Raw genomic sequence first — 14,698 nt, 5'->3', positions numbered from 1 at the left:
CCCACCCCCCCCCCCCCCCACCCCCCCCCCCCCCCACCCCCCCCCCCCCCCACCCCCCCCCCCCCCCACCCCCCCCCCCCCCCACCCCCCCCCCCCCCCACCCCCCCCCCCCCCCACCCCCCCCCCCCCCCACCCCCCCCCCCCCCCACCCCCCCCCCCCCCCACCCCCCCCCCCCCCCACCCCCCCCCCCCCCCACCCCCCCCCCCCCCCACCCCCCCCCCCCCCCACCCCCCCCCCCCCCCACCCCCCCCCCCCCCCACCCCCCCCCCCCCCCACCCCCCCCCCCCCCCACCCCCCCCCCCCCCCACCCCCCCCCCCCCCCACCCCCCCCCCCCCCCACCCCCCCCCCCCCCCACCCCCCCCCCCCCCCACCCCCCCCCCCCCCCACCCCCCCCCCCCCCCACCCCCCCCCCCCCCCACCCCCCCCCCCCCCCACCCCCCCCCCCCCCCACCCCCCCCCCCCCCCACCCCCCCCCCCCCCCACCCCCCCCCCCCCCCACCCCCCCCCCCCCCCACCCCCCCCCCCCCCCACCCCCCCCCCCCCCCACCCCCCCCCCCCCCCACCCCCCCCCCCCCCCACCCCCCCCCCCCCCCACCCCCCCCCCCCCCCACCCCCCCCCCCCCCCACCCCCCCCCCCCCCCACCCCCCCCCCCCCCCACCCCCCCCCCCCCCCACCCCCCCCCCCCCCCACCCCCCCCCCCCCCCACCCCCCCCCCCCCCCACCCCCCCCCCCCCCCACCCCCCCCCCCCCCCACCCCCCCCCCCCCCCACCCCCCCCCCCCCCCACCCCCCCCCCCCCCCACCCCCCCCCCCCCCCACCCCCCCCCCCCCCCACCCCCCCCCCCCCCCACCCCCCCCCCCCCCCACCCCCCCCCCCCCCCACCCCCCCCCCCCCCCACCCCCCCCCCCCCCCACCCCCCCCCCCCCCCACCCCCCCCCCCCCCCACCCCCCCCCCCCCCCACCCCCCCCCCCCCCCACCCCCCCCCCCCCCCACCCCCCCCCCCCCCCACCCCCCCCCCCCCCCACCCCCCCCCCCCCCCACCCCCCCCCCCCCCCACCCCCCCCCCCCCCCACCCCCCCCCCCCCCCACCCCCCCCCCCCCCCACCCCCCCCCCCCCCCACCCCCCCCCCCCCCCACCCCCCCCCCCCCCCACCCCCCCCCCCCCCCACCCCCCCCCCCCCCCACCCCCCCCCCCCCCCACCCCCCCCCCCCCCCACCCCCCCCCCCCCCCACCCCCCCCCCCCCCCACCCCCCCCCCCCCCCACCCCCCCCCCCCCCCACCCCCCCCCCCCCCCACCCCCCCCCCCCCCCACCCCCCCCCCCCCCCACCCCCCCCCCCCCCCACCCCCCCCCCCCCCCACCCCCCCCCCCCCCCACCCCCCCCCCCCCCCACCCCCCCCCCCCCCCACCCCCCCCCCCCCCCACCCCCCCCCCCCCCCACCCCCCCCCCCCCCCACCCCCCCCCCCCCCCACCCCCCCCCCCCCCCACCCCCCCCCCCCCCCACCCCCCCCCCCCCCCACCCCCCCCCCCCCCCACCCCCCCCCCCCCCCACCCCCCCCCCCCCCCACCCCCCCCCCCCCCCACCCCCCCCCCCCCCCACCCCCCCCCCCCCCCACCCCCCCCCCCCCCCACCCCCCCCCCCCCCCACCCCCCCCCCCCCCCACCCCCCCCCCCCCCCACCCCCCCCCCCCCCCACCCCCCCCCCCCCCCACCCCCCCCCCCCCCCACCCCCCCCCCCCCCCACCCCCCCCCCCCCCCACCCCCCCCCCCCCCCACCCCCCCCCCCCCCCACCCCCCCCCCCCCCCACCCCCCCCCCCCCCCACCCCCCCCCCCCCCCACCCCCCCCCCCCCCCACCCCCCCCCCCCCCCACCCCCCCCCCCCCCCACCCCCCCCCCCCCCCACCCCCCCCCCCCCCCACCCCCCCCCCCCCCCACCCCCCCCCCCCCCCACCCCCCCCCCCCCCCACCCCCCCCCCCCCCCACCCCCCCCCCCCCCCACCCCCCCCCCCCCCCACCCCCCCCCCCCCCCACCCCCCCCCCCCCCCACCCCCCCCCCCCCCCACCCCCCCCCCCCCCCACCCCCCCCCCCCCCCACCCCCCCCCCCCCCCACCCCCCCCCCCCCCCACCCCCCCCCCCCCCCACCCCCCCCCCCCCCCACCCCCCCCCCCCCCCACCCCCCCCCCCCCCCACCCCCCCCCCCCCCCACCCCCCCCCCCCCCCACCCCCCCCCCCCCCCACCCCCCCCCCCCCCCACCCCCCCCCCCCCCCACCCCCCCCCCCCCCCACCCCCCCCCCCCCCCACCCCCCCCCCCCCCCACCCCCCCCCCCCCCCACCCCCCCCCCCCCCCACCCCCCCCCCCCCCCACCCCCCCCCCCCCCCACCCCCCCCCCCCCCCACCCCCCCCCCCCCCCACCCCCCCCCCCCCCCACCCCCCCCCCCCCCCACCCCCCCCCCCCCCCACCCCCCCCCCCCCCCACCCCCCCCCCCCCCCACCCCCCCCCCCCCCCACCCCCCCCCCCCCCCACCCCCCCCCCCCCCCACCCCCCCCCCCCCCCACCCCCCCCCCCCCCCACCCCCCCCCCCCCCCACCCCCCCCCCCCCCCACCCCCCCCCCCCCCCACCCCCCCCCCCCCCCACCCCCCCCCCCCCCCACCCCCCCCCCCCCCCACCCCCCCCCCCCCCCACCCCCCCCCCCCCCCACCCCCCCCCCCCCCCACCCCCCCCCCCCCCCACCCCCCCCCCCCCCCACCCCCCCCCCCCCCCACCCCCCCCCCCCCCCACCCCCCCCCCCCCCCACCCCCCCCCCCCCCCACCCCCCCCCCCCCCCACCCCCCCCCCCCCCCACCCCCCCCCCCCCCCACCCCCCCCCCCCCCCACCCCCCCCCCCCCCCACCCCCCCCCCCCCCCACCCCCCCCCCCCCCCACCCCCCCCCCCCCCCACCCCCCCCCCCCCCCACCCCCCCCCCCCCCCACCCCCCCCCCCCCCCACCCCCCCCCCCCCCCACCCCCCCCCCCCCCCACCCCCCCCCCCCCCCACCCCCCCCCCCCCCCACCCCCCCCCCCCCCCACCCCCCCCCCCCCCCACCCCCCCCCCCCCCCACCCCCCCCCCCCCCCACCCCCCCCCCCCCCCACCCCCCCCCCCCCCCACCCCCCCCCCCCCCCACCCCCCCCCCCCCCCACCCCCCCCCCCCCCCACCCCCCCCCCCCCCCACCCCCCCCCCCCCCCACCCCCCCCCCCCCCCACCCCCCCCCCCCCCCACCCCCCCCCCCCCCCACCCCCCCCCCCCCCCACCCCCCCCCCCCCCCACCCCCCCCCCCCCCCACCCCCCCCCCCCCCCACCCCCCCCCCCCCCCACCCCCCCCCCCCCCCACCCCCCCCCCCCCCCACCCCCCCCCCCCCCCACCCCCCCCCCCCCCCACCCCCCCCCCCCCCCACCCCCCCCCCCCCCCACCCCCCCCCCCCCCCACCCCCCCCCCCCCCCACCCCCCCCCCCCCCCACCCCCCCCCCCCCCCACCCCCCCCCCCCCCCACCCCCCCCCCCCCCCACCCCCCCCCCCCCCCACCCCCCCCCCCCCCCACCCCCCCCCCCCCCCACCCCCCCCCCCCCCCACCCCCCCCCCCCCCCACCCCCCCCCCCCCCCACCCCCCCCCCCCCCCACCCCCCCCCCCCCCCACCCCCCCCCCCCCCCACCCCCCCCCCCCCCCACCCCCCCCCCCCCCCACCCCCCCCCCCCCCCACCCCCCCCCCCCCCCACCCCCCCCCCCCCCCACCCCCCCCCCCCCCCACCCCCCCCCCCCCCCACCCCCCCCCCCCCCCACCCCCCCCCCCCCCCACCCCCCCCCCCCCCCACCCCCCCCCCCCCCCACCCCCCCCCCCCCCCACCCCCCCCCCCCCCCACCCCCCCCCCCCCCCACCCCCCCCCCCCCCCACCCCCCCCCCCCCCCACCCCCCCCCCCCCCCACCCCCCCCCCCCCCCACCCCCCCCCCCCCCCACCCCCCCCCCCCCCCACCCCCCCCCCCCCCCACCCCCCCCCCCCCCCACCCCCCCCCCCCCCCACCCCCCCCCCCCCCCACCCCCCCCCCCCCCCACCCCCCCCCCCCCCCACCCCCCCCCCCCCCCACCCCCCCCCCCCCCCACCCCCCCCCCCCCCCACCCCCCCCCCCCCCCACCCCCCCCCCCCCCCACCCCCCCCCCCCCCCCCCCCCCCCCCCCCCCACCCCCACCCCCCCCCACCCCCCCCGCCCCCCACCCCCCCACGCGCACACCCACGGCACCCCCCCCTCCCCCCCCCCCGCCCCCACACCCCCCCCGCCCCCCCCCCCCCCCCCCCCGCCGCCCCCCCCCCCCCCACCCCCCCCCCCCCCCCCCTCCCCCCCCCCCTCCCCCCCCCCCCCCCCCCTGCCAGCATGACCAATTGGCCATGCTGGCAGGGGCTGATGGGAATTGTAGTCCATAACATCTGGAGTGCCAAAGGTTCGCCACCATGGTCCTAGATGTAGACCTATCTAGTTGCTTATAGCTATCATGAGTCCATGCATGGAGCCGGTGTGCTGGCTAATAGCGGGGGCGGGGGAATGAGGGGTGTCCTTCTTTGTCTGGCCACCCTGTCCGTTGGATCAGGGCCCACATCGTGGCTTGCCCGGTTTTGCTCCCCGCCAAGGAGATACTGCACCTTTCGTTCCTTTGTGTTCAGTATTCGAGTGCAAACTCTGTATCTCTCTTTTATCTATATATTTGTCTTTAAATTTGAACTGTTTCTGCTTGTGGGTATTTTTATCCCAATTCTTTCTATTTCTAGACAGTGGAAGCTCTGCCTCTAGCCGGGCTGGGGATTCTGCTTGGGGATCAGGACAGGTATGTTGTGTTATAACCAAACAATCCCAAATTTTGAATATAAAAAAAGAATCCTTCACCCCCCAAATTGTTTTTGTTAAAGCCCAGCCGACACCCACCAAAAACCCAAACAGACCAAAGTCCTCTTTCCCCCCCTTTCCTGATGATGCTTAATGTGCCGCAAGAAGCCCTTCTTTTCATTTCTGCTTCTTGTTCTTTAGGAACCGGCTGAAGTTGTTTAGAAAGGGTCAGAATATGAGTCCTGCGGACATGTACCGGTGGAAGCTGTCTTCCCATGAGCCCTGCAGCTCTACCTGCACCACAGGTAGAATGGGGGAAGGGGCAACAGGGAGGGGAGGGAGCAGGTGGACAATACTGGCATCTTCCCAGACCCACAAATCAGCTGGAAGGAACTGTGTGGCCACAGTGAGGGCCACCTGGTCTGCAGAGACCTTGGTCAAGGGAATCCCTCATTGGGCTAGCTGAGTCTTCTCTCTCCCGTAAGCCTCCTGTCCTTCTTTGCTGCTCCAGGCCAAGCGAGACAGTGAGCCCTATGCTGGGCTTGGGCCCAAGAAATGCCCTTGTGAAATTGCCCTTGTAGATTGCCCCAGTTAGGGGAGAAACTGTGACTGCCCCCAGATGCTTGCTGCTTGGTTCCCTCTCAGTGCACACCTTTTGCCTTGGATAAGGTGACCAGATTTTCACCTTTTTAAAGCGGGACGCTCGCGCGCACACACACAGCCACAGGAGCGCACTGCCTTTTGGGGCGCTCCCCGGTTTCCCGCCCTGGCAGGAAACGGGAGTGCCCCAGAAGGCAGTGCAGCAGCGCAGGAGGCTGCCACACTGCCTTCTGGGGCGCTCCCCTGTTGGAAACCGGGGAGCGCCCCAAAAGGCAGTGCGCTCCTGTGGCCACGTGCGTGGGAGGCTGCCGCACTGCCTTCTGGGGCGCTCCCCTGTTGGAAACCGGGGAGCGCCCCAAAAGGCAGTGCGCTCCTGTGGCCGCGTGCGTGGGAGGCTGCCTCACTGCCTTTTGGGGCGCACCCCTGTTTCCTGCCCTGTGACAGGGCGGGAAAAGGGGAGCGCACCAGAAGGCAATGCGGCAGCCTTCCAAAAATCGGGAGATTTAAAAAGCCCCGCGGGACTGCGGGACAAATTGCTTAAAAGCGGGACTGTCCCGCCAAAAGCGGGACGTCTGGTCACACTAGCCTTGGAGCAAAGTCTCACTATGCATGGAGTGGGCTAGCCCTGCTCCAGCATCCCATTCCCCTGCTCTCCATAGCAGGAAAGAAGCAATTGATCCTTTCAAGCTTCCTGGTTTTCTTAAACAAACCACTGTGCACCTGTATAATCTGGCTAGAAATTGCATTTTTGGACAGGCCAAGAGCAAAAGTGATCTGATATGTCTTGCAGCATCTCTTCTTATAATACGAATTCCCATGACTTACAAAACTTCCTTCTCTTCCTTGGCTATAGCTAGTTCAGAGGAATTCTGGGAGTTGTAGTTTTGTAAGTATTCTTGTCTCTCTGGCTCATTCTGCACATGCAGAATAACGCACTTTCAAACTGCTTTCAGTGCTCTTTGAAGCTGTGCGGAATATCAAAATCCACTTGCAAACAGTTGTGAAAGTGGTTTGAACACGCATTATTTTGCGTGTGCGGAAGGGGCCTCTGTTAGAGATGTTAAGCATTCTTGCAGAACTAGAGTTCCCCAGGTTCCTCAAGGGAAGTCACAGCACACAGTGTGTTTGCCCTATAACAGGGGCCTCCAAACTATGGCCCTCCAGATGTTCATGGACTACAATTCCCATCAGCCCCTGCCAGCATGGCCAAGTGGCAGGGCTGATGGGAATTGTAGTTCTTGAACATCTGGAGGGCCATAGTTTGAAGATCCCTGCCCTATAACATGCCTCCAGTGGGGTGAATATATGGGTAAGTGGCATCCAATGGCCAACCCTTAAAATGACTTTTCTGGAGGCTGGAGCCAGAGGCCCCTTCCGCACATGCAAAATAATGCGTTTTCAAACCACTTTCACAACTGTTTGCAAGTGGATTTTGCCATTCCGCACAGCTTCAAAGAGCACTGAAAGCAGTTTGAAAGTGCATTATTCTGCATGTGCGGAATGAGCCAGAGAAGGGGTTGACCCACTCTTTCCAGGAAGTCTGGGGCAGCGACCAGGCAAAACGTGTCTATTGATGAAAGGCATACAGCTTTAAAAAAAATGCTGGGTAGGAGAAAGGGCTTTGCGCACATTTCTGGCAACGGCCCGGCAAGCTGATCTTCTCAGTCTGTTGGGCAATTCTAAGGTGGTGTGGTTTGTATATTTTCTTAAACATAGGTGTGATGTCCACCTATGCCATGTGTGTCCGCTATGATGGGATCGAGGTGGATGATATGTACTGTGATGCAATGACCCGGCCTGAGCCAGTCCATGAATTCTGTGCAGGAAGAGAATGCCAACCAAGGTATTATCTCTAGAGAAAGACTACATTTTTGGCTACAGGCAAGCCTGAATAGTTGCAGGGAGAAAAAAGCTGACGGGCAGCCGTGCAGGAAAAGTTTGCGTCCTTTCCTCACAGTGCATTTTGCATCCTGTTCTCAAGGGATGCTGCCTCTGCATTAAAATGCAGCTGTGAGCTCCTGTTTCAGGCAGATACAGTCACCATTCTCCTCCTCTGAATGTTTCACTAAATTGTGGATCTCTAAATTATCTTCTGCTTTTTCTGAACGGGAACCAGTTCATAGGGCTTCTTCATTGTTCCATGTTTTATCTCCAGATTCCGTACAGAGTGCCATGTAGGAGTTTGTTGCCATTCTTACTTCTTAATGCGATAATATATGCAGCCATATCAAGACTACTTTTGAGTGGTCCGCAATGATCAATATCTCAAGGTTACTTTTTGCTAAGATCATGAGAACACGTAGGGTTGCCAACTCTATTTTGGGAAATTCTTGGAGCTTTGCGGGGTGGAGGCAGAATTGTACAGTTCCCTCTATGCATGCCAGCGGCCTTCCTGGGAGCTGTTTCCCCCCCTGCATGCAGGGCAGGATTTGAGGGCATTGGACTAGCCTGGGGGTGCACACGTATGAGGATAATTCCCATACTTTCCACCTGCTGTTTCTCCCCTAAAAGTATCTCTTAACACATGTTTGCTTTACTGAGGAAACATGGAGTTGGGATTCATGTGATTCCCTTTTAAGATGTAATTTACTTTTTGTTGTCATTTGACAATGATTTTGAACATGTCTTGAGGTCAGAATCATACAGAAGAAATTGTGAATAGTGAGAGGATCAGCAGGTCCTGCTGCCCTGTTTTAATTGTAAAAGATCACAAGGGGAGAGAGTTAAGCTCATTCCGCACATGCAGAATAATGCCCTTTCAAACTGCTTTCAGTGCTCTTTGAGGCTGTGCAGAATGGCAAAATCCACTTGCAAACAGTTGTGAAAGTGGTTTGAAAACGCATTATTTTGCGTGTGCGGAAAGGGCCAGAGAGAGAAAAAGAGAGAGAGTTTCTATAAAATGTGTTATTGATGATAAAGAATCTATCACCTCTCATCGTCCTTTTGATTTCCCTTTATATGTTGCACAGTGGTTTGATTTCCTCCTTTCACTGTGTAGTGCAGCAGGAAAACTCAGGTCTGGGCAGGGTGGCAGAGAGGGTGTCTGAGCATGTTACAAAATCTCCCCTTGTTTTTACCTCACAAGGTTCTTTTATGGATGTCAAATTGTACAGTTTTTTGAGTTCCTTGATATACAGTCAAAAATAGACTTGTCAACATTTTTCATCAATTAAGTTTGCTTAATTATTTGTTTTGCATGGCACACATTTCTTCTTTTAGTCTGGGGGTGCAGAGCTATACAAAACATTGAAACTCTCCCTCTTGTCTACTGGCAATCTTATTCTGTCTGGTTTAAAGGTGTTTCTTTGGTCATCTTCAAAGCCATAAGGATCAAAAACGTTCTTTGCTTTCCTTTGTTTTCTGGCACAGAGTTATAGACGGTTCTGAAGCCCCAAGCTCTGGCCCCTGGAAATCTCAGTTAATGATTTTGGGAGGCTTCTGAGGTCAGCACAAGCCCTCATACTGTGAAGTACCGTATATACTCGCATATAAGCCGAGTTTTTCAGCCCTGTTTAAAGGCTGAGAAAAGCCCCCTTGGCTTATATGCGGGTCACCATTTTCTATCAATGGTAAGCAGGCTGGGGGCGGGCCGGGACAACCGCCCTGCCGCCCGGAAGCCCCTTGTTGCTGCCCTCCTCAGGGTGAGGGGGGAACCCCGAGGTACCCTGGCTGACTGGGCTTGGTCAAACCCAGCCAGCAGGCAGAGGGAGCTCCTTATTTGGGCAGTGACATCAGGGGGAGTCACTGCCCAAATAAGGACCTCCCTCTGCCTCCTGGCTTCCCACCCTCGGCTTATACCCGAGTCAATAAGTTTTCCCAGGTTTGGGCAGTAAAATTAGGTGCCTCGGCTTATACACGGGTCGGCTTATACACGAGTATATACGGTATGTATCTGTAGCCACAAGAGCTAGAAACAGGTCTTTTTAAAAAATGGGGGGAAAAAGGCTTCTCAGAATGGTGACCTTTAGGGTCGATAGCACATTATCTTTTGTTCCAAAACTAGGCCTACCCACGACCGTAATTATAGGGTTATGTAATCAACTACATAAAGTGACTCTGATTCTATGTGTTGTCGAAGGCTATCACGGCCGGAATCACTGGGCTGTTGTGGGGTTTCCAGGCTGTATGGCCGTGTCCCAGTAGCATTTTCTCCTGATGTTTCGCCTGCATCTGTGGCTGGCACCTTCAAACGTCAGGATAAAATGCTGCTGGAACGGCCTGGAAACCCCACAACGCCCCAACTCTGATTCTAATGATATTATAACAAGAGTTTATGGCAGGCGACACAAATACTGAGTCGGGGGGGGGGGGTTGGCTGCAAGGGCGGAGCAGAACGCCCGTCTCGCTGGCCCCTGTCATCTGGTGCTAAGTTGCCTCTTGCAGGTGGGAGACCAGCAGCTGGAGCGAATGCTCGCGGACCTGTGGAGAAGGATATCAGTTTCGCATTGTCCGATGCTGGAAAATGATCTCGCCCGGCTTCGACAGCTCAGTCTACAGTGACCTTTGTGAATCTGCAGACATTGTACGGCCAGAAGAGAGGAAGGTTTGCAAAAACCCTGCCTGTGGTCCACAATGGGAAATGTCTGAGTGGTCAGAGGTAAATTCACAGAGAGTGCGAGGGGTCTTAGGGAAGTCTGGTGGGTATGTCGATCAAATGATTGGATAACCTTTGAGTGTTGGCGCTGAGGGGAAGATGCAGAAGAACGAACCGATGGATGCGGAGGATATGCATTTCCCAGGCTCATTCCCAATACCTTTTGACAGTGGTGGGATCCAAAAATTTTAGTAACAGGTTCCCTCGCCAGCCCCCCCTCAGCAAAGGGGGCAGAGGCAAACCTAGGCAAACCTGAGCCCTGGGCAAAACCTGAGTTGGATGCCCCCCCATGGGCAACCACCCCACCACGACCCCCCAAAATTTTTTTGCACCAGGTCATTTCTAAACCATCATCAGATTATAGAAAATGCCCCAACTCACAAATCTGAACACAGCAATGGTGGAACACACAGGTTCTTTGATAGAGACTGGTGAGATAAAAGGTACGAAAGGCTGAGAATCCATGAATTGCAGTACCTGAAAGGGATTCACCCAGTTCAGGGAGTGACATTATTAGTCGCCATTGCTATATGGAACCTTCACATTCAAAGGCAGGATGCCTCTCGGGGAGGCGAGGGCGTGGAGGCGGAAAAGTGGACCCCATTAGTAACCCCCTCTCGGCACACACAAATAATTAGTAACCCACTCTCGGGAACTGGTGAGAACCTGCTGGATCCAGCCTCTGCCTTTTGAGTGTGACAGTTTCTTTTTGGCAGCACCACGAATCCAAGGACAGCCGTCTGCCCAGCTCTCTTCCTTCAAGCTTGGTTCAAATGGAGAGTAGGCACATGGAATAGGAACACCTGCCAGAAAATAATGCTTTTGCCAATTTATACTTTCACCTACATGAACATAACAAAAGGGGGAAATGTGGTCATCGTGTGGCCCTCGTGTGGTCCTTCGGGGGACCGTGGGCTGTGCTGTTCCACTCCACCTCTGGCTCTGCTTGTGCAACTGAGCTACCCCTGTTAAAATTATGACAGCATCTCTACAGATGCGCCCAGTGGTGGGATTCAAATAGTTTAACAGCAGGAGCAGCAGTGGCGTAGGAGGTTAAGTGCTCGTGTATCCAATCTGGAGGAACCGGGTTTGATTCCCAGCTCTGCCATCTGAGCTGTGGAGGCTTATCTGGGGAATTCAGATTAGCCTGTACACTCCCACACACGGCAGCTGGGTGACCTTGGCCTAGTCACAGCTTCTCGGCGCTCTCTCAGCCCCACCTACCTCACAGGGTGTTTGTTGTGAGGGGGGAAGGGCAAGGAGATTGTAAGCCCCTTTGAGTCTCCTGCAGGAGAGAAAGGGGGATATAAATCCAAACTCCTCCTCCTCCTCCTCCTCCTCCTCCTCCTCCTCCTCCTCCTCCTCCTCTTCTTCTTCTTCTTCTTCTTCTTCTTCTTCTTCTTCTTCTTCTTCTTCTTAACTGGTTGTTTACAAGCACAATTTTAACAACTGGTTCTGCCGAAGTGCAAACCTGCTGAATCCCACCACTGGATGGGGCCCCCACGCCCCTATTTCTTGCCTTGTCCTCCTCCAAGTGGTCAGGAAGCAGCTGGGATGGCACAGTTTTAAAAGCTGAAAGGAGCATCTGGGGCCAGCCTGTCTTCTGGTCAGAGGCACCTCGTTGTGCCAATCTCCCCTCGCCATCCTTTGTCTGGAGGAGATGTTGGCAGTGCTCCCGATTCATATTTGAAATGCCTCTTCCACGCTGAGCGCCAGCGGTAAGGCTGGCTGCCTGAAATCCTGGTTCTATCTTTTCTTTCATTCAATGTTTTCTTTAAAACAAAACAAAACCGTTTCCCTTTTGCATATGCTGGGTTGGCCTTTCTTTTGATGAGTCTAACAGTTTCGAGTAGCTTTTGCTATAGACTTCAGTAAGTGTCAGGGACGGATTGCTGAAGTGAATGCGGCCCCTCCCAGTAGAGTCTTCCCCCCAGCCAATAGCAAAACGAATCTAATTTGGATCCAGCAGCCGAAGCGGAGGGCCAAGTTGGCTTGGAGCGACCGCCTCCCTTCCCTCATCCCCTCCAAGATCTCGGCGGATTACCGCTTATTTTACTGCCAGGTCAGATTGCCTTTTCGGTTTTTGACACATTTTTTTGTTGTCGTCACACACAAAGCGATCGGACAAGTGTGTATGTTTGACACCAGAATAATTCCCATCCCCCTTCTCAATAATACACATGGATTTGGCTCGCAGGCACTCCATGAAACAAATCAGAGTTCATTTGCTGTGCTTGTTTACGTGAGCGTGGGCCAAAACAAAAAAAATTACCTCACTGTGTTCAACATATGACCAAAGCGTCAGAAGCGCCCTGGCAGATCGGCCGAGGATTTCATAGCTCCGCATTCTATTCTCAGGAGTGACCAGAAGGTCACCAGACAAGGTCACCGCCTAGTATCTGACATGCAAACGTATCCAATGTTTACTACTATCAGTTTGGTCCATTCATATTTTAAAGTCATCTGAGCCGATGACCGTAACGTCTTGTGAGAAAGTGTCTTTTGTAAAAACTGGCTACGAGTTGTTTTCACGGTGTGAGTTGTGATGTCACGTGAGAAGAAAGAATATCTGATTTTCCCCTCTATCAGCTTTCCACACTCAGTTTGTAACCTTATACACTCTTATCATGTCAGTTCCGCTTTTGGCTTCCTTCTTCCTGCACCTTTGCTGGCTCTGTCGTGTCCTTTTAGATGCAGCCACACTGTTGACTTCTTACATGAGCGAGATTCTTTCTTCCCTGAGTGGCAGGAAGCTCCAAGGGCAAGGGGCTGCAAGGTCACTTCCCCTGTAAGTGCCAGACAGTAGAGGACTAAGGGCGATTCCGCACATGAGTAAAATAGGTTCAACCCAGTTCCCTGAGAAGGGTGCTAACCTAGGTCGAAGCCATTGTTGTTCCCCACTGCAACCAGCTTGATCTCAGCTCGGAGGGCGGAATCATCCTGTGCCTCTTCGCCACTCCGTTCCGATTGGCTACTGTTCTACAGCCATGTTCCATCTATCCCCACACACGTTATTAAAAAAACTGCCACAGGAGTGGAGGGACGAAGGTGGGGTTTTTTGATTGGCCAGCTGTACGCATGCCCGAAACACTCAGCTGTGATTGGCTGAATGGGGGACTCCTGGCACCAGAGATTCCGCACTTTACTGGAATCGAGCTGAGTTCGAGCGTGGTCCCCTGAAAAAGTAGTAGTTCCCAACTGGAGTCGGAAATTTGACCGTTACACGGGGCGAAGCTGATACAAAACCACGTCGATCCCAGTGGTTGTGCGGAGCACTTACGTCGAACGCAGCACGAACTTAGGTCGATAACTCAAGTGCGGAATCGACCTAAGAATGCTTTCCTATGAGTAAGTCCCATTGAATAGATCTAAATAGGATTCAGAGTAGACCCGCTTAGGATTGCTTTTGGAGATTTTTTCCACAAAGGGTTCAGGCTTGTATACCTTTTTATTCAGACTCCTGTTACAGCACAGGGCCAACAGAGCTTCCACTTAGTGGGGGGTTGCCCTGCCCCCCCGGCATCCCTGCCCCCACACCACCAGGGTTCTTTTCAGATTTACTTGAATTACCAATTGAGTATCATTGTGTCGTTACAGCACAAAAATAAAAAAGAAGTCAATTTCCCACATTTTTATAAGGCTGCAGGGGTGGTTGGGTGGTTGCATAGCAACCCTGGCTTCCTTGGGGGTCTCCCATCCAGGGCTGACCCTTCTTAGCTTCCAAGATCTGACAAGATCAGGCCAACTTGGACCAGCTTGTTTCAAATTCGCTCCCCTGTCCATTCTGTAATTTTCCTAATAAATTTCCTCTTCGTTGAGTCTGAAGAAGTGAGGTCTCACTCATGGAAGCTCGTGCTGGAATATATGTTTTCAGTTTTTAAATAGCTTCTGGACCTCTGTTTTTGATGCAGTAGATCAACACAATTTCCCCTCTGGCTTTCTATCAGACAGAAGAAGAAGAATAAGAGTTTGGATTTATATCCCCCCTTTCTCTCCTGCAGGAGACTCAAAGGGGCTGACAATCTCCTTGCCCTTCCCCCCCTCACAACAAACACCCTGTGAGGTAGGTGGGGATGAGAGCTCCGGGAAGCTGTGACTCGCCCTTGCTAACAGGGAGGCCAGGGAGGGCAAAAGCCGCCCTGCTGTTGCTGCCCCCGCCTGAGCTGCCCGACTGGGCCACCTGCTGCCGAGCACGGGGGGAGCCACTGCGGTGCCCCCCCACGTGATCAAATGGCACATGCCCGGGGACATGCGATACCCCATGTTCCCAAGGGTGGTACGCCACTGTGAATCAGTTGAAGCAGGTTAGAAAGAAGAGGAGAAGAAGAAGAGTTTGGATTTATATTCCCCTTTTTCTCCTGTAGGAGACTCAAAGGGGCTGACAATCTCTTTGCCCTTCCCCCCTCACAACAAACACCCTGTGAGGTGGGTGGGGCTGAGAGAGCTCCGAGAAGCCATGACTAGCCCAAGGTCACCCAGCTGGCGTGTGTGGGAGTGCCCAGGCTAATCTGAATTCCCCAGATAAGCCTCCACAGCTCAGGCGGCAGAGCGGGGAATCAAACCCGGTTCCTCCAGATTAGATACACGAGCTCTTAACCTCCTACGCCACTGTAGATAACAGCTTTTGTTTTTTGCAGGC

The 14,698-nt window shown here is 62.7% G+C and overlaps 1 protein-coding gene across 1 annotated transcript in view; it reads left to right on the top strand.

The window, feature by feature from the left end:
* The window catches only part of ADAMTSL2 (ADAMTS like 2), an 84,176-nt gene that overhangs the window by 49,552 nt on the left and 19,926 nt on the right, over positions 1 to 14,698 (top strand). The window contains exons 13-15 of the mRNA XM_048512687.1: positions 5,067 to 5,170; positions 7,182 to 7,308; positions 9,849 to 10,062. Of these exons, the coding sequence (XP_048368644.1) occupies positions 5,067 to 5,170; positions 7,182 to 7,308; positions 9,849 to 10,062 (445 nt within the window). The remainder of the gene's footprint in view (positions 1 to 5,066; positions 5,171 to 7,181; positions 7,309 to 9,848; positions 10,063 to 14,698) is intronic.

The sequence above is a fragment of the Sphaerodactylus townsendi genome, linkage group LG12, assembly GCF_021028975.2.
Source record: "Sphaerodactylus townsendi isolate TG3544 linkage group LG12, MPM_Stown_v2.3, whole genome shotgun sequence".
NCBI classification, from domain to species: Eukaryota; Metazoa; Chordata; class Lepidosauria; order Squamata; family Sphaerodactylidae; genus Sphaerodactylus; species Sphaerodactylus townsendi.
The sequence above is the reverse complement of the archived record's forward strand: the minus strand, read 5'-3'. Positions and strand labels throughout refer to the sequence as shown.